Source organism: Lactuca sativa, chromosome 4, assembly GCF_002870075.4.
Source record: "Lactuca sativa cultivar Salinas chromosome 4, Lsat_Salinas_v11, whole genome shotgun sequence".
In the NCBI taxonomy this organism is placed as follows: Eukaryota; Viridiplantae; Streptophyta; class Magnoliopsida; order Asterales; family Asteraceae; genus Lactuca; species Lactuca sativa.
In genome coordinates this window covers 131,360,265-131,380,322 of record NC_056626.2, presented here as the reverse complement: position 1 = coordinate 131,380,322, position 20,058 = coordinate 131,360,265, and the positions used below count along the sequence as shown (strand labels likewise).

The window sequence follows — 20,058 nt, the reverse complement described above, 5'->3', positions numbered from 1 at the left end:
ACAGTCCTGGAACCTGCACAAGAAACAAGAACCTTGATGAGATTGAAGATCCTAAGACAACAATTCAAATCAAAAAGAAAAAAAGATATACCTGTAGCCATAGAAACTGTGTTGGAAGATCCTTCTTGGAGACTGGATTGATCAAGTCTGAGAGATCTATCTGCCTCCTGGAATACCAAGTCAAACAATGTTCACAAAGCTTGTCATAAAGGATCCCGGGAATATTGGACATCTTGTTAGCTAGTTTAGACTATAAATTGACACATGTATCTAACACACGATACACTCTACCTACTCTTAGTTTACTCTAGAAACTTCTTCACTTGTTCTTACTGAAATACTCTTTATAATCATCATTTTATATTAATAAAATCATCAACGTAGGTGATTATTATCATTTCCCAAGGTTTTGTGTCGGAGATCCTAGCAAGGATCAAGGGCTTTCTTTGTAAACAATCGCGTCATTCTCTTTACCTTTCTCTATTGTACAATTCGAACATCACAACCTCTTATTCAATTTGGTTAATTTATACTTGTGTAATTTTTTATCAAAACAATATCCGTTAAATTTTGTTAAGAGATAATAGAAATAATAATCAGGATTGTACCATATGTTTAAGGATCCTCACATATCTTTTAGTTCTGAAATCCTAGATAAAATTGAAGATCTTGGCCCTAATATATATATATATATATATATATATATATATATATATATATATATATATATATATATATATATATATATATATATATATATATATAGGAAAAGCTCAATAGAGAACCATAATTATTGGTTCTTCAAGGAACCAAATCTTTTTTTTTTAATTTCTAGAGCTTATTCTTTATCGAAAAAAAATCTAAAAATATCTACATTCATATATTAATATTGTGAATGTGAAAAATAATTTTCGGATTCACGTTGTGAATTTTCAAAGATTCACATTGTAAATTTGACATAAAAAGATAATAAAAAAAATTCGAATTTTATATCATTGGAAAAATGATAAAAAGTTATGAATTTCTGTATTTTTAGTTTTTTTTTGATAAAAAATAAGTTCTAAAATTTGAAAAAAAGATTGGTTTCTAGGTTTCTTGGTTAATTATGGTTCTCTATTGAACTGCACAATATATATATACATATATATATATATATATATATATATATATATATATATATATATATATATATATATATATATATATATATATATATATATATATATAGGATTAGGTTCATTTGAAACCACCTATATTTTGTGAGACCGTGAGACGTATTTTTTTATTTTTTTTTATTTTTATTTTTATTTTTTTAGTTAATTCAAGTTTCGAAAATAATATTTAAAAAAAGAATTTTTTGATTTTTCCATTTATTTTGCATTTTAAAATTAATTTTAGAATATGTACAGCGTAATATTCTATTTAGAATATTTCACGTATTTTTCAAAAAAAAAACGGAATTTTTTTTATTTATTTTTTATTTTTTTTAGTTAATTCAAGTTCCGAAAATAATATTTAAAAAAAAGATTTTTTGGATTTTTCCATTTATTTTGTATTTTAAAATTATTTTTAGATTTGATTTCACGGTCTCACAAAATTAGAATGGTCTCAAATGAACCTGAACCTATATATATATATATATATATATATATATATATATAGTTTCAAATGTTTTCACTATCTATTGTGTGCATGTATTATTGTGTGCATGTATGATTGATTCTGGACCAATCATTTTAGTTATTTTAAAAAAGTAATTAATGCATATTAAATATTGAAGATGTAATTAATACCTATTATATCTTCAACATGTAATATGCATTAATTACTTTGTTAAAATAACTAAAATGATTGGTCCAGAATAAGTCATACATGCACACAATAGATAGTGAAAACAAAATAACCTAACCATATATATATATATATATATATATATATATATATATATATATATATATATATATATATATATATATATATATATATATAATTGTGTTGAAGGTTTGATAATTATATACGATTTTATCTTAATATGTTTATTCGAAACAAAGATTAAAAAGCAATATCAAATAGTATAAAACTGTCAAGAAAACGACAATAAGTAATGTAAATAATTAGATAATTGATTTTTTTAAATAAAGTATCATACTGTTTTGAGATAATTAATTTGAAAAATAAAAAACAATAATAGTGTTATCATCTAATCTATATTAAAATAATAAAAATCTAAAATAATTTTAAGATCTAACTTATGTTAAACTAAAGAGAAAAAAACCCAATAACATAATTTTGATGGAAATAATGATAATAATAAATGAATTTTATTTAAGATTAAAGGTTATTTTAACATCAGCATGACACCATTTCAAAATTGGCTATTTAAAACGATCAGTTGAGATGTTAGCCCCTTTTTCTTGACCAGTCTCAACGTCCAGACATGGCTACGTCATCTCCATCTTTTCTTTTCTTTTCTTTTTTTTTTCTCCTTTTTTTTGTTACAATAATACTTTAGCCCCATTTATTTGACTTTGGAGATACAATCTATATATAGTTGACTTTTTGCTAAAATATAAACATATAATTCTTTCTAATAAATGATTTTTTATTTTTTATCATTTGTTATATTCTCATTAATTTGTAAAATATTATTTTATGGTTATTTTGAATTAATTCTTTTTTTTACATTTCATTTTATGAGTTTATTCTATTTTATTAAATTTTATATAATATTTTAATGTATTAATTTCAATAATGTAGTAATAAATGGATATTAATTTTACTAATAAACTTACCTTTTAATTTAAAAATTCTCAAAATTAAAGCTCATTAGTTTTTTTTTCTTTATTTAAATTATTTATTTAAATTTTAAAAATAAAAAACATTTCCATTATAATAAATCATTATTTTTCTTATAAATTCAAAGTTTTTAAACATTTTAACATTTATATTTAAATTTTATTTAAAATTAACTCATATAATACACGAGTTTCAAAACTAGTTTATGCTATTATATTATAACATCTTTAACCTCCGACCTTTTTATAGTTATTTTGATTTCTCGATTCATATTTCCGTTAATTCTCTTCTATTAACTCTACATTTAGTAGGAAAATATTGTAAAATTATATAATGGTTTTTTAAGTATGATAAAATTATAGAAAATATTCTTTATATAAAAAACATTATATAATGGTTTTAAATATGACATAATTACGTAAACATATGTAGTTATGTAAGGGTCTTATATGAAGAAAAAAAAACATAAATGGTCCATGTGCAAAAACAATTATGTAATGGTCATTATATACACAAAATTGTTAAAATTGTTCTATATAAGATAGAATTATATTAATGGTCTTTGTCTATTATTGAAATTACAGAAATAATCTATTTATAAAATAAAATTACAATAATTGTCCATGTTTAAGAATAATGTGCCAAAATTATGTTTGCGTAATGGTATAAAAAAAATAGGATTAAACAAACAAGATTATCATCTGAGGCATCCCACTAATTTGATACAAAAGGGAACTTAATATTAGCCGACTATTCTCCAACAATAAATTAGGTTATTTAAGCACTAACATGAATTGAATGATCTTAAACCTTACGAACTACTACTCTTTTACACCTCTCCTAAAACCTAACAATAAAATATAACCTATTGTACCAAGTATTATATGTAGGCATCTGATTTCTAATGGTGTTATAAAATGTGTTTGTAAAGAAATTGCAAAGCACCTTAATGATTGTCATTTTGGGTTCGTTGTGTTTGGTTGCGTTGAGGTCGTATTAGATAGTATCAACAGGGCATTAAGTGACCGTCACATTAATGGGTCTCTTATAATCCTTACAATGGATTTTCTCAAATTCATTTAATCTTAGTGGATAGATTAGAATTACTTAGGTTAGGTTGAGATGTCATTTTATTTCTATATTCGTAGAATTCTTATCTTATATGGGCATACAACGATGGTGTATTCGAGGGACAAACGTATTTTGCATTCACCAAAAGGACCCATAACTTCTTTTTGCTATTGTATATTTGTATCTCACCAACTTATTTATCTAAACATGTCATTAATCAAAAATTCTTCGATCTTTGACGTATAAATGTTATTTAAAAAATTAACTAATTATAGTATTTTAATGAAATATTTGTAGAAATTTTTATCTAATTTGTTTCTCTAAGCATAGATAATATTTATAAAATTCAAATTAATTAATAATAACATCAAATTCAATCAATATATTACAATAAATAAAAGTTAAAATAAATATTGTTAGTGTATATATTTTGTGTAGCCCATTTGTTATGTTTGTATATAGTCATATGCCTAAGTTGTATTTTTAATTCTATATATTCGAACTTAATATGAAGGTTTATTGATAGGAAAAATACCTTGGGTACATGGTATCAAAGCTACCATAGTACATCATCCTAAAATACATATCCCTCTCAAACCCTATAGTCGTCATTCTCTTCTTCGTCGACCTTTGTTCTCGCTCCTTTTCTTTGTCTCTTTCTATCTTCTATTCATTTGATTCCAATGGGCACAAGTGATGTTGATTCCAATGTTACTAAAATCATTGAGAAGCTATATGGAATCAATAATATATGGGTTTCTATTCCGATAACATTAGACGTTGAACATATGAATTACGATTCCATGAGGGAACTTTTCAAAACCCACTGTTCAGGTTTCGGTGTTGATCACCATCTCCAATCACCAAAAGACCTTCCAACCTACAACATGGAGGATTGGAGAAGAATTGACAACATAGTTAAAATGTGGAATACGGTACCTTATCACCCTCTCTTCTCCAACAATCCCCAAAACGAAAACGCAATGCTTATGCTCTTTGGACTTACCTTGAGAAACTGTTTTGATCAAATAATGATTCAATTTTATGCAACTAGACACTACATTATGTAATATTACTATGGGATCCTCCACCTTCTCGAGAATCTAGAGGCTGGAGTTTCTGAGAAAAACCTCATGGTGTATACTCTAAATGGGGTGTCCCCAAAATTCAGTCACATTGCAAGTTTCATTCATTTTCAGAACCCACTTCCCTCCTTCGATGATGCAAGATCGATTCTTCAAGGCCAGAATCAGCATATCCAGATCAATGAACAACGAAATAATCAAAGTAATTTGAGTGATTCGTCTTCCTCACAAACAGACCTAACCACCGACAACATCAGTGGTGGTCATGGACCTAATGGCAGTGGAGGTGATTGTGATTTAGGTCGGGGAGGACGTAGTGGACGTCGAGGAGGCAGGAACAGGGGAAGAAGTTGTGGTAGAGGATCAAATTTTTCCGGTGGTGGTGGTGATACCTATCGAGGACGTCAACAACAGTTTTTACCGAGTTGGGGGTTTAGTTAGTACCCACTCAACGGCTCTATGTGGCATCCATTCTATCAACAGAATGGATTGTTACCTATCCACCTAGGCCTACAGTTCCACAGCCTTCATGGCCCAACAGTGATCAGCAACAGCATGATGGGTCGACCCATTTATTGCAACAGCAAGCTTATGTTGTTCAGCAACAACCCACACCACCTTATACTTGGTTTGGGCCATATATTTCTCACCGACAACACTCCAAGCCCAGAACGTTACTTGTATTGTTTAATACCACAACTATCAATGGTCCAAGAAACATTGATTGGTATATGGACATCGGGGCTACGGCTCATTTACATGCTGATGCAAGTATTCTAAAAACCTTTAGTGATCGCATTTCTTGTTCTTATGTATTTGTTGGTGATGGATCTCAAATTGCAGTGAGTAAAATGGCTGATACTGACCTTTCTTTTACCAATCCTTATCGTCCTCTTTCATTGAAAATTGTGCTCATTACTCCAAACATAACCAAAAATCTTATTTATGTCCGTCTTTTTACTAACGACAATTGGTGTAGCATTGAATTTGATCCCTTCGGTTTTTCTGTGAAGGATCTCCGCCCCAAACAAATTCTCATAAGATGTGATAACATGGGTGATCTCTATCATGTTACACCTCCAAAGTCTCAAGCCTTCATCACTGTCAACCTTGCTCTCTGGCATCAACGTCTTGGTCACCCGAGTCGTCATGTGTTTCATCATTTAGTTTCTAATAAATTACTTCCTTTTTAAAACTCTTCAAATTTACGTTTGTATCATGCGTGTCAACTTGGGAAACATACAAAGTTGCCCTTTCGTTTGTCTGAGACTATTTCTACAGCTCCTTTTCAAGTAATTCATTCTGAAGTTTGGACTTCACCAATTGCAATGTATTATGTTATATTTCTTGATAATTTTACTCATTTCCTTTAGGTATATCCTCTTCGACATAAAACTGATGTTTTCTCAAAATTTACCCACTTTCGTTAGTATTGAAACTCAATTTCAGAAAGAAATACAATCTTTTCAATATGACAATGTGGGAGAATATAATAACCGTCAATTTCATGAACTTTACAATTATAATGGTATTCAAATTAATTTCTGATGCCCTTACACCTCTCAACAAAATGGCAAATCGGAGTGCATGTTACGAACCATAAATAATATGATTTGAACCCTTCTTTTTCATGCTCATCTCCTTCCTACCTACTAGGTAGAGGCTCTTCACATTGCTGCCCATTTGCAAAATATTTTACCATCCACAACCCTTCAAAATGACACACCATTTCACAAACTTTTCCAAACACATCCGCCGTACTCACCTCTTCGTGTGTTCAGTTGTTTATGCTATCCTCACATTCCCACCTCTCACAAACTCGATCCTAAATCCATTCCTTGTGTTTTTCTGGGTTATCCATCACAATATTGTGGCTTCCGCTACCTTAATCTTGATACCCAAGAAATTATCATTTCTTGTCTTGACACTTTTGATGAATCAATATTTCCCTTCGACTCCAGGACCCCCGAAAATCCTCCCTCGTATGATTTTCTTGATGAAATCAATGACTCCTCTCCCACATCCTTATACCTTCGCCAACAACCGATTTCATCCCCACTACCAAAGACATATTCTCCTATCCACCTCACACAATCACATCTACACTTGTCATTTCTTCGTTGGCTACTGCCTCCCCCACTGAAAGTGATGTCTATTCAGCACCTTCAAATTTCGATCCATCTCCTAACAGCTTATTCTCTTTCGATTCTACTCCCTCTCATGTTTTTACTCATCCTATGGTCACTAGGTCTCATCTAGGTATGGTCAAACATGTCAATAGACTCAATCTTCTGGTTAACACCTCTTCTTCGGATCCCTGTAATTACTCACAAGCATTTCAAGATCCAAACTGGCTAAACGTAATGAATGATGAATACAATGCTCTTATCACTAATCAAATGTGGACTTCGGTTCCACGACCCCCCGGTGCCAACATCATCAACTGTATTTGGCTATTTAAAAAGAAACAACATGTCGACGGTTCCATAGCTAGATATAAGGCTAGACTTCTGGCTAATGGTCGTAGTCAACGACCCGTTATTGATTGTGATGAGACATTTAGCCTAGTGGTTAAACCCACTACAATACGGACAAATCTGACTTTAGTTGTATCTAAGCATAGGGTGGTTAAACAACTTGATATGAAGGATGCTTTTCTTCATGGTGATCTACATGAGACAGTTTATATGCATCAACCTCTTGGTTTTTGGGATCCTTATCACCATGACCATGTTTTTTTTATTGCAACTCTCTCTCTCTCTCTTTCTCTCTCTCTCTCTCTCTCTCTATCTCTCTATGATCTTAAACTAGCACCACAGGCATGGTTTCAAATATTTACATAATTTATTTGCAAACTTGGGTTTACTAATAGCAGGTGTGACTCTTCTTTGTTTATTTTACACCAGGGGTCTCAAACGGCATATTTGTTACTACATATGGATGACATTGTCTTCATTGCCTCGTCGTCAACTCTACTCCAACAAATTATTGATACTCTCAGCAGAGAATTCTCTATGAATGACCTTGGTGATATCAATCTCTTCCTCGATGTTGTAATCACACGTGATCCGCCATGCATGTTTTTGTCCCAACGAAAATATGCTCTTTAAGTGCTTAAACAACCCAACATGTTGAATTATAAAACTGATCACACACCTACTAACACTGCTGCCAAACTCGATTCTAAAGGCCCTCTAGTTGCTGATCAGACCTCTTATAGAAGCCTTGCATGTGCTCTTCAGTACTTAACACTTACTCGTACGGGTATTGCTCATGTTGTTCATCAAATATGTCTATGTATGCATGATCCTCGTGAACCTCACTCCGCTGCTCTTAAACAGATATTGTGTTATCTCCGAGCCACTATTGATCATGGCCTTCAGTTGTATGTCTCTCCAGCCCAAGTCCTCATTGCCTACTATGATGCCGATTTGGTGGGTTGTCCTAACACCAGATGCTCTACTTCGGGTTTTTGTGTTTTTCTAAGACATAATCTAATTTCTTGGTCATCCAAACGACAAGGGACAATTTCAAGGTCTAGTACTGAAGCTGAATATCGCGGATTTGCCAATGGCGTTGTTGAAACTTGTTGGATCTGTAAATTACTTCGTGCGCTTCATCAACCAACTCCTAAGACTATGATTGATTATTTTGAAAATGTGAGTGCAGTCTATTTATCTACCAATTCGGTCCAACATCTATAGACCAAAACATATAGAGATTGACCTACATTTCGTTCGTGACAAAGTTGTTTTGGGACAAGTTCATGTTCTTGATGTCCCATCTTCATCTCAGTATGCTGATATTTTCACAAAGGGCTTGCCTTTTTCTTTGTTTCTTGATTTTAGGTCCAGTTTGAACATCCATGATCCTCCCATTCCAACTGTAGGGAGTTGTTTGCGTATATATTTTATGTAGCCCATTTGTTATGTTTGAATATAGTCATAGGCCCAAGTTGTATTTGAAATTCTATATATTCGAATTTAATATGAAGGTTTATTGATAGGAAAAATACCCTGTGTACAAATACTACAAAATTCATAATCTATATTTGGTTTTATAATTTCGACAACATTACGTATATGATTATAAACATTAGAAAAGAAAACGATAAAAATGTCTAATGACTATTACAAATAAAATATTTAATATTGGAAATCAAAATAAAAAAAATATATTAGAACTCTAAAGATTAAATATGAAAACGGGTTAAATGAAATATTATTAAACAAAGAGAGTTAATTAAAAAAACATTTAATTGAATATAAATTAATGAAATTATTGACTCAAAAAAATTAACTTTGATAATAAACACAAAGTTTTTTGGATCATTTATTAATATTCGACCTCTTATAAACCCTCTCCTCTTCAATCATCGATCACATGGATATCTTTTTTGCTCTGTCACGTCACATTTCTACTAATTTAATCATACAAGATGCTATCAACTTAATTTATCTTTGATCATTAATCATATTTAAAAATAGATTATGAAATTAACTAACTTACAATGCATACAAAATGCTAATAAAAAATTACATTGGAATAGACAAAATAGGATTTTGTATCCACACCACATCACTGATACTAATTTTCCTATTACAAAAAACTAACCGATCATCGGAAAAATCAACCAAATAGCGATTAACAAGTTTTGTCTAGCACTATGACCATCAAAACTGATACCATTCCTAAAGTTCCATAAAAGCCACCACATGATCATAACTAAAGTTTCCATTCTGATTCTCTTAATAAAGTTTCCATTCTGATTCTCTTAATAAAGGAAGGGAATAGAATCAATCCAAGTAATGACATCTTCAATCTCCACAAACGACGGACTTGAAACATGACACTATCATGCTAGATACCATCATAGATAAGTTGTTTCTTCACAATGAATAAACAAATGATTATTGTCTTCTATATCTACATTGCATATAGAATAAACCACCAAAGGAACAACCAAACCTTAGACGAGTTTGACGTCTAGTTAGAAGGCATCTCCAAAAAAAGATACTTAGAAGATATATACTTATTCCACCTTGTACTATGAACTCTGTCAAGAGGAATAGAATCATTAATAACTCCACGTGCTTCCACAACTGAAAAAACATCAAGTTTACCCAAATCCCTAATACACCTATCTCTTAAAACCAAAAAAAGAGTACTCAAGAATAATAAATTGAAGATGTTGCATGAAAGATAAAACTGCACCTCCCTCAATAGGCCTATACCTGTTCCAAGACCATTAGTACCCATTCCTTTGTGTACGTCCCTCAATACGCCTAGACCTATTCTAAGACCATGAGTACCCAATCCACATCAAAGCCATGCTGCAGTCTTTATTCATTTCCAAAATAAATAATCAAGGAAATCGAATAACCAATAGACAATGACCAATCCAATGACCCTTCCAAAAAAAAGAGGGCCCTATCACCAACCCCTCCTTTGGAGCCTAGAAGTTATCTTAATCCAAAGCAGAAGGTTATATGAATTCAAACCAAGGAGCTTATCTAAAGTTAACCATCGTTCATCTTTAATTGGGTGAGACTAAACATGATCTGACATTTACCCATCTAAAAAAAAATATCATCACCTCCTAACAACTGATGCGACGTACGAGTGAAAAGCGAACCTAAGTATAAACACTTTAACATCCTTGCATGTTGCGTCCTTGTGACAACCGTCAAATTCTGGTCAAGTCAAAGTCAAATAAAGTCAACAAGTCAAACCGGTCAACTCAACTAACCCTTGTGTACTAGGGCTTACGTTAGGTAAGTACTATACAACTCGCTATTCTAATGTGAAATCATAAATTGAAAAGTTCGTACATCTAGATGTCCTTAACCTAAAACTGTGGTAAGTAACGAACCAAACCGATAAAACAATGTTGCATATTCATCGGGAGTGTGTAAGATCCTTAAACATGGCTTAACGGGGCTTAAGGACCTTGCGTTGCGGAGCCAAGCACTCAAAAAGGTCACAAAAGAAGCCTCTCCCAATCTCTTTCGCTCTATCTCTGGCTACCCCAAATCTCTCCAAGTATGTGAAATCTCTCCCGAATCTCTCTAAGTATGAGAAATCTCTCCAAGTATGTGAAATCTCTCCTAAATCTCTCCAAGTATGTGAAATCTCTCCCAAATCTCTCTAGGTATGAGAAATCTCTCCAAGTATGTGAAATCTCTCCCAAATCTCTCCAAGTATGTCAAATCTCTCCCAAATCTCTCTAAGTATGAGAAATCTCTCCAAGTATGTCAAATCTCTCCCAAATCTCTTTAAGTATGAGAAATCTCTCCAAGTATGTGAAATCTCTCCCAAATCTCTCTCAAAAGTTCCTTAAACTTTTTATAGTCTTTCGGGCCATCCCGACCCTTAACCAGGTCAAAAACGGCTTGAAACGGGGTAAAAACGAGTAAAATAGGCTTAAGGACCCGAAACCCACTCTATAGGGCCGAACCCTCTTAAGGAGCCGAACCTTCTTAGGAACCGAACATGTCAGAAGCGAAGGTGTCAGAAGCGAAGATGTCAGAAGCGAACTACACCACCTCGGACCGAAGCTCAGCAGACCAAACCGAACCTCCCTTCGGACCGAGCCTTCCCTTCAGCTTCGCTCCATTTCGCCTTTGGGCTATTTCGCTCCAAACTCACCTTCGGCCCAGCAGCAGTAAGGACCGAACCTCGGCCCAGTACCGAGAGGTCTCGCAGAAAAGCTTTTTCTTCCCGGTTTTCGACTAGTTTTGCATTTTAGGCCCGTTTTTAATTGTTTTAACGCGGGATTTTCACCCAAAACTTTATTTTAACACATAAGGCCCCATATTTATTAATTAATCACGTTTTTTAGGATAAATCTTATCCAAGAAGAGTGGGTGAAGTACAAAAGGGTGGAGTGTTGACTTTTCTTTGATTTATGACACAAGCAACCCCCCTCCCCCCCACATCCACTCCATGACCAGCCACACCTCCCCACCATCCCTAGTCACTTCATTGTATTTTTTTCCATCATACTCTATCCATAACCACGTTCTAGAGGCTGGGAAAAACCCACCTCTCTCCTCACTTCACTCATTTTCTCTCATTTCCACCAAAAGATCAAACACTTTTCTCTCAACTCTTCTCTCTCAATTTTGAGGTTTCCAAGGCATTTTCCAAGTCTTTCCTTATACTTTTAGTAAGTATATTCATCCTCCATGTAATTATTTGACTTCCTTCTACTCAAATCATAGATATTTTACACAAACATCATCACATTCATGTTAGATCTTCGAACCTTCAAGACATCTTCTTAGTGTTCTTGAGTGGAACACTACCTTTCTCCCTCATCCATCTACTGAAATCATATAAGGTGAGTTCATACCCCTATATTTTCATGTTTTCTTAAGTTTTAAGAGGGGGGGGGGGGGGAATACAAGTTAAAACACTAAGAACACAACTAAACTTTTCCAAAAGCTTTCATCAAGAAAGTTTAACTCCATTCACAGACTTTTTTGGTCAACTTAAACATTTTTGTTTTCAAAACTGTATTTGATGCAAATAGTTCAGGTTTATACCTTTAAAATGACTACTTGCACATCTCCATACGATTTTTTCTACGATTTATGGTGATTTTTACAAAACAGCCTATCATTTCAAGAACAAATCCATACCAGTCTGTGAATATCGACATTTTAACCCAAGTTAAAGACTTCCAAAAATCATAATAAAAATTATGGATACACTAGACACATTTTATGAACTCTTAGAAGTTACAGATTCAGTTTTCGACTTCGTATGATTTTGCTATAATTTTTCTAAAACAGTGCAGAAAGGTTAAAAACTAGTTAACGGCTTATAACTTTCATAACACTTTGTATTATGTTGAGCAAAGTGTATAAAAATAAGTACTAAATATTGAATGTGTTTTCTTGTTAGTTTATCATCATAAACTGAAATTTAGTCATTCATGATAAGTTTCTTCATTCATTTAGAACACTCATAATAAGCTATAATAAGCATAGTTTATGGATTCATAGCACTAATGCAGTTTCATAAAAGAGTTCTTTTACATTATAAATGTTTCGGATAAACTATAATAGGTATAGTTTATGTATCATTTACATTTCAAACTTATTTACCAAAGGTTTTCAGTTCAGTTCACATAAATCTATTAATGAATACATTTGTGAGTCATTCCCTTCATGTTACCTTCATGGTAACAAAGTCAAAAGTCATGTAAATTATAACCAGAGTCTCTTGTAGGGAAAGTGTGATAGTTGTGTATAGATTTATATTGGGTCTGACTAACCCACACCTGAGCTGCTTGCAACAGCTAGACCGGTAAGTCTGAAGTGACAAGTGTTATTAACGGCGACGCCTGAAGAACGTCGTATTTCGAGGTCATCTGAGTTTAGCATGGTTATAATAGCTCACATGTGGTATTAACAAATCATAAGATTTACGGGTTCTACTTTTAAATTAGCGAGTTATGTCGATTTAACTCACAGGAATTACTTTAAGTATGGAAAAATACTTGTACACTTTCATATCAAAAATGGTTTTATGCCGATTTAAAATCACTTTTATATCTTTAAGTATGGAAAATACTTGTTTATTTTCGGTCCTGGGATTTAGGACTACCTAACTCTTATAAGGAAAATATTGGATTTTCTTTGGAAACACATTTCTGTTAAAACTACATTCATCTAGAATTGTTAGGTTTCAGCTATAATTGCTAAGTGTATATGCTAGGGCTATATATGAATCTATTCACAATCGACTTAGAATTGGTGGGCCCGCCTTATCTCCTGTTCCTTGTTTGGTTGTGGACCTAGGGCAGACCCATTATATTCAACGGTTTATTTAACTTAATTTTTATATAACTTATATGCGCTGAGTGATTATAGAATGAATCTACGGGCATTTCTGGGGTTCATTATCGCATAGCATAGAAGCATTCATTTCACACTTGATAAAGAAAATATTGGATTTTCTGGAAACATACTTTGTCGCTTTTACAAAGAAAACGATTTCTTTCTCAAAAAAAAAAACTCTTATGAACTCACCAACTTAATTGTTGACACTTTTTCAAAACTACTTGTATTCTCAGGAAATCAGTGAAACAGGAAAACCAACAGCATTTTGAGGATGAAACGATAAATCGTCAAACAGTTCATTTTTTCATGTAATGTAATTGATTTGAAACATGTAAACATATACTTTGGTGTAACTTTTTCAATTATATTTATGATCGTTGTATTTACTTTGAGCACTATTATACTCGTTGTTGTGATACTATACATGAAGTCCTCCACCCCCGAACGTTTCCGCCATCCTTGGTTTGGGGGTATGAAAGTCCTCGACTTGCCTTAGCATGTGTATGGGCTTATCCTATCCCTCAAACTTTACTAAATCCATTGAAGGCTTAACGAAAGAGAAGATTTGTAAAGCCGCATAAGTTTCTTCTTCCTACCAATATGGGACAAAGGAAATTGCCAACTTAGAATTTAGTCCTCACAAATTTTCAACAATCCCCACTAAGTTGGAAAGTTTCTTCTCACTCACATAGATAACACCGTCTAGATGTCATGAATATTAAACCTTAAGTATAATTTGAATAAACAAGAAGAGACTGATTCAGTGGTATCCTGTATAATTAAACCAAGAACCTTGTGGTCTCTCCAGTTTACCCCGACACACTGCCTATCATCTATGTGTTCTTACAAAACATTAATATGTCGATGCTCTATAAACTCTTTTCATAAACGTCTAAAATATAAACCATGAATCTTCATTTAAGGCGGCACCACCTCTATATCATTTACACAAAGTTCTAAAACATCTTCGTTGCTTCGATGTCTACAAAACTTTATTAAAAGCCTTATCTATACTTTGTTCTCGCTAGTGATATAATATCCCACCTCACATGGATCTATCACTATGGGAAGTACCTTGTATCGTTAGTGACCTCGTTGTTACCCATTAATCTTGAGGATTAGAAGCACTAATTTCTTGTTGGGCTTCCATCACTAAACATTTCTATTTTGGTTTTAGACCCATGAAGCTCGTGGTAGTTATAACCAAATACGTCTTCAGAGTTTTGGTAAGTGGATCTTTCAAGTTTCTACTAGTCTTAATGATGTGTGACTTTTATACTAATATTTTATCGGGTTTTTTTAATCCTAATCTATCACGAATCAACTAACACACAGAGATAGTTAACCTGATCGTGTAATAGTATAGTGATGCTAAATAAAAGTATCGAACATTCAGTGAATGAGAATGATTCAAATTCAGAATTTTAATATTAATTAAAATAAAAGATATTACAAATGGATTTTTCTTATTTTAAAGTTTAGAAACTTCTAAACTCAATTACTAATGACTAAAACTAACAAAACAAAACAAATAATAAGAAAAATATGATCGTAAGCAAGATTTTAAAGGTACTTATATTTAGATTCAATTCCCCTCTTGACTATGGTTGATTGCTCAGAGAGTATAATGTATTAAGCTTTGTTGTTTAAAGAATCCTAAATTAATTAGGTTTCCTGATTAGATACCAATCATTAAATTTAATATATTCTTAATTGCAGTGATCAATTGTTTTAGTTTCCCTAGAAATTGGTAGAAATTGTAGTTCAGTTTGAAATATGAAAGAATTGATTAATTATTGAACTTATAGGTAATTAATTTGATTTAGCGTATACAAATTGATCTTCAAATAAATATTCTTACATATTAAACTTATCACTTTTAGGATTTAACCTCAGATTTTGAATAAACGGTAGTCATACAATCATAAGATTCATAAAATTAATATTTTTCAAACATAAAAAGAAAAGATGTTCATCGTTTAAGTAATACTCAACGATAAATAATAAAAATAGCAGCTTTAAAACATAAATTTTTTTATCAAGCAAACATATATTATAAAAAACTGATTTGCTTTGAATTTATCAAAATCAACACATAGTTTTGATGTTCATCTACTCTAAACAAAAGTAAAACGCTTTTTGCCCATCATTAAGTATATAACTAGAAATCATAAAATACTATGCTAGAGATGATTAGAATAACAAAAATGAATGATTCAATCGTGTTTTTTGCTTGATTCCTTCAAATCTCGATCTAATGTTGATCTCTCTTCTCCAAAGTAGTTCTGGGATGTTGATCTCTCTTCTCCAAAGTAGTTCTGGGATTTTTGATGTCTCAATTCTTCGTATCAAACTTATGGGTTTTTTTCAAAAAGTGAAAGTATATTTGTATTTATCAGGTTCCCATCTTTTATGGGTTCGTGCCACTATGGCTTATTACCGTGTTGTTAAACCTTATTTTATCGCATGTTCTCCAAGTTTAAGCTTGCAAGGGTAATCACTTCGTCATCATTTTGGTGTCACAAAGCAAAGAGTATCACACCGCTAAGTATCGAATTTCGTTTTTCTCTTTAATTCTTCGATTTATTTTGTTCCAACTTATTCTAAAATAGAGCAATTTGGCTCCTTTTTATCAAAGAATGTCTTGAAAGCTACAAAACAAATCATAAGCTATTTAAATGTCATTTTGTTCTCTTTAATACTAAAATATGGCTAATACTACGATATAGCTTAAAAGATATGAATAAAGATGACAATATCGAAACACCTCATATTTAGACTTTGCTTTCTCTCAAGAAAATATAGACTTATAATAACCTGAAGATATTTTAATTAAGCTTCCAAGAAACTAGACGAAATCATAAAAGAGAAAATTAACATAGAAATATAAAAATCCTAAATTACTCAAAATTTCAAACTATTGCTAACTCTTGGCTAAATTCTATGAAGAAATAAGACTTTAGCTTTCTAATTTTTTGTAGACGTTAATGTGAAACCTATGACTTTCTATTAAGTCTACGTAATAGAATTCTCCCCGATCAATATGAAAATAGTAGGCATGTGGTCGCTAGATGTAGGGCATCCTCAAAGGGTTATTGTCCCAACTTCAAAGGCCACATATTCATATATTCCACTCTTAACTTATATAACTAAATAATGTTGGAAACTCAATTTAAACCCTTATTGATTTAAAAAATTTTAAATTTGACTCAAGTTTCATAAATAATCAATTCATCATATCCTACACTTAAACTATACAATGCCTTTATTTTATATAAACGTAAAACACATAAATAGAGAAAAAAGAAATGAACTCCCTTTGGTATGTAGTGGCCATAATCGATCTTTTGAATTGTTCTTGAAAAATTGGAGAGCGTTGCAACTCGAAGCATGTATTTTGGCTATGCAAAGTGCAAATAGAGCCAATAATTATGTTGAAATAATCAATCTTATATTTTTTTAAACTCCAACTTCTTTTATTATTCAAACAATGAACTAACTATAATATCTTTACCGCTTCGTGATTCAAAACCAAACACTTAAATCTTACTATATCTTTCAATATAATAATTTTTAAAAGCATACAAACTATCTAAGAAATTAAATCATGAGACCTAAATTCATACTACGTAAACTAACTATTGAAACAATTACAACGTAACATTGTTCAACACACCAGACATTAAAAGAAAATAAAAGTATATCCAAATGTCTAAAAAACAAAAATCCAAACCAAGTAAATCAAACAAACATTCACTATTGAGGACGAAACCATCACTCATCATCCTCAGATGCAACAGCCCCAGGTGTATCAACCTCATCTCCAGGTATACATCCACTATAATCTGGGTAATGGGGATATGGAAGGGGAAATGGTTGAACAATTAATAGGATATCCCCTCTCTGATATAGATCGTATGAGCTCTTCCCTATCCACTATCCACTGGAGTCTAGAGTCAAATCACATCCTATGAATATATGTGTCATCTAAATATCCTCTAATCAACTCAAGCCTCTACACAACATGTTGTAAATTAATGGCAAGCTCCACCCTTCGGGATGGCTCTTTCGTTCTCGTCCTCTATACACGTGTGGTCTCCTTTACTGAAGCATCAGCAGGTATTGTGCATCCTCCACCAATTGCACATACAATCAAGATTATTTGCTCCAACTGGGGTATTGTAATCTTCTTCGAATCATAATGCCATACTGTTAAGAACCTAGGGTGTCAAAATACTAAACGAATTATACAACCTCTTGATGAATTGGCATCCACCCATAAGACTGTTTTCCCTATGTCCCATGTGTTGGAATAATCCAGAAGTTTAGAAGAATTTATCTAGTTTATTTTTTTAATTTTTTTAGTCATTATCTTTTCTTCCTGCATTTTAGAGATAAACCCATCTAGTTAGTTTGATTTGTTTCTTTCAAGTATAAGTAGGAACGTTATTATGATGTTACAAAGAGTTTTTTAAGTTCAATAAAATCCCAACAGAAAGTTGGACGAAAATACCCTTCACTTGCTTTTTCTTGTTCTTTGTTCCCCTGTTCTTATTTCTTGCTGTTAGAGTTAAGAAGGCTCTCTTTTGTATCACGCAGGTCCTGATTTCATTTGGTATCAGAGCTAACCAGGTTAGTTGCAAGAAACACACCCACAATAATGGACGCTCAGAAGAAAGATGGCCCGTTTCCACTCCATTACCCACTGTTGACCAGAAGCAATTATGTTGCCTGGGCTATCAAGATGAAGGTATTCATGCAAGCTCAAGAAGTATGGGAAGCTATTGAGCCTAAGAACCCTCAGAATCTTGCCAGTGGCAAGAAAGATAAGATAGCAATGGTTGCCATCTAGCAAGCCATTCCTGAATATATTTTGTTTTCTTTGGCGGAGAAGCGGACAACAAAGGAAGCTTGGGAAACGCTTAAAACCATGCACATGGGTGTCGATCGTGTACGGACGACAAAGGTACAAGTACAAACTCTAAAAGCGGAGTTCGAGGTTTTGAATATGAAGGAGTCGGAGAATGTGGATGAATTTGCAGCAAAGGTGAGCAATATTGTAAGCAATATTCAAGCTTTAGGTGATAAGATTGAGGAAGCGTATGTGGTTAAGAAACTACTACGGGCAGTGCCATCAAAATTCTTGCAAATTGCATCAACCATCGGGCAGTTTGTAGACCTCGACTAAATGACAGTGGAGGAGGTGGTTGGAAGATTAAAAGCTCACGAAGAGAGAATTAAAGGTCGTAGTGAAATAGATGAGAAAAAGGTCCTGTTGACTCAACAAGAATGGCTGGAAAAATCCAAGAAGCAAGGAGAAGACGAGTCAAGATCTTCAAAGTGTTCAAACCGGTCCAACTCAAGCAATAATCGAGGTCGAGGAAGAGGACGTGGAAGAGGTTATAATAACCACAGAGGAGTTCGTCGAGGAGGCAACTCCTTCCAACATCATGACGGTAGTCATGGATCATCTGGTGTCCAGGATAAAAGTAAGGTAAGCTGTTACAATTGTCAAGACCTTGGTCACTATGCCTCTGATTGTAAGAATCCACGAAAAGAAAGGATCTTGGAAGCAAATTTTAACCCAAGGAAATCTTGATGATGAACCAGCCTTATTATTGACTGCATGTAAAGAAGCCTATGATGTTCAAGAAGATTTCTTGAATGAAGAAAAATTGAACCGAAAGTTAAGATCAGCAGGAGATGAATCTAGTAACACAAACATTTGGTACTTGGATAATGGTGCTAGTAACCATATGACAGGTCAAAAGGAGAAGTTCTGTGAATTAAACCAATCCATTCAAGGATTTGTGAAATTTGGTGATGGCTCAAAAGTACTTATAGAAGGAAAAGGCTCGATTATGTTCAAGTGCAAGAATGGGGAATATCGTGTACTAAAGGAGGTTTACTATATCCCAATTTTATTTAGTAATATAATCATCCTAGGTTAATTGGCTGAAGGTGGTGACCAGATTCTGATGCTTGGCTCGTTTCTATGGATACATGATGTGCAAGGAAGACTCCTTATGAACGTAAAAAGATCACCCAACCGTTTATATAAAATTCTTTTGGAAGATGACGGATCAAAATGTTTACTTGGGAAGATTAGTGAACCGGCTAAATTGTGGCATGCCTGGATGGGACATGTGAGTTTTTCATCGCTCAAACTCATGTCGGACAAAGAAATGGTTCAAGGGCTGCCAAGATTGACTAATCCTACAGGTTTGTGTGAAGGCTGTTTAGTGGGTAAACAAACT

General features: G+C 32.8%; 1 protein-coding gene across 1 annotated transcript; it reads left to right on the top strand.

The window, feature by feature from the left end:
* The first annotated feature begins 18,989 nt into the window (after positions 1 to 18,989).
* On the top strand, positions 18,990 to 19,752 carry LOC111907056 (uncharacterized). The gene is made up of 2 exons (XM_023902847.1): positions 18,990 to 19,295; positions 19,360 to 19,752. Exons 1-2 carry the CDS (start codon positions 18,990 to 18,992, stop codon positions 19,750 to 19,752), a joined length of 699 nt encoding a protein of 232 aa, XP_023758615.1.
* The last annotated feature ends 306 nt before the right edge of the window (positions 19,753 to 20,058 follow it).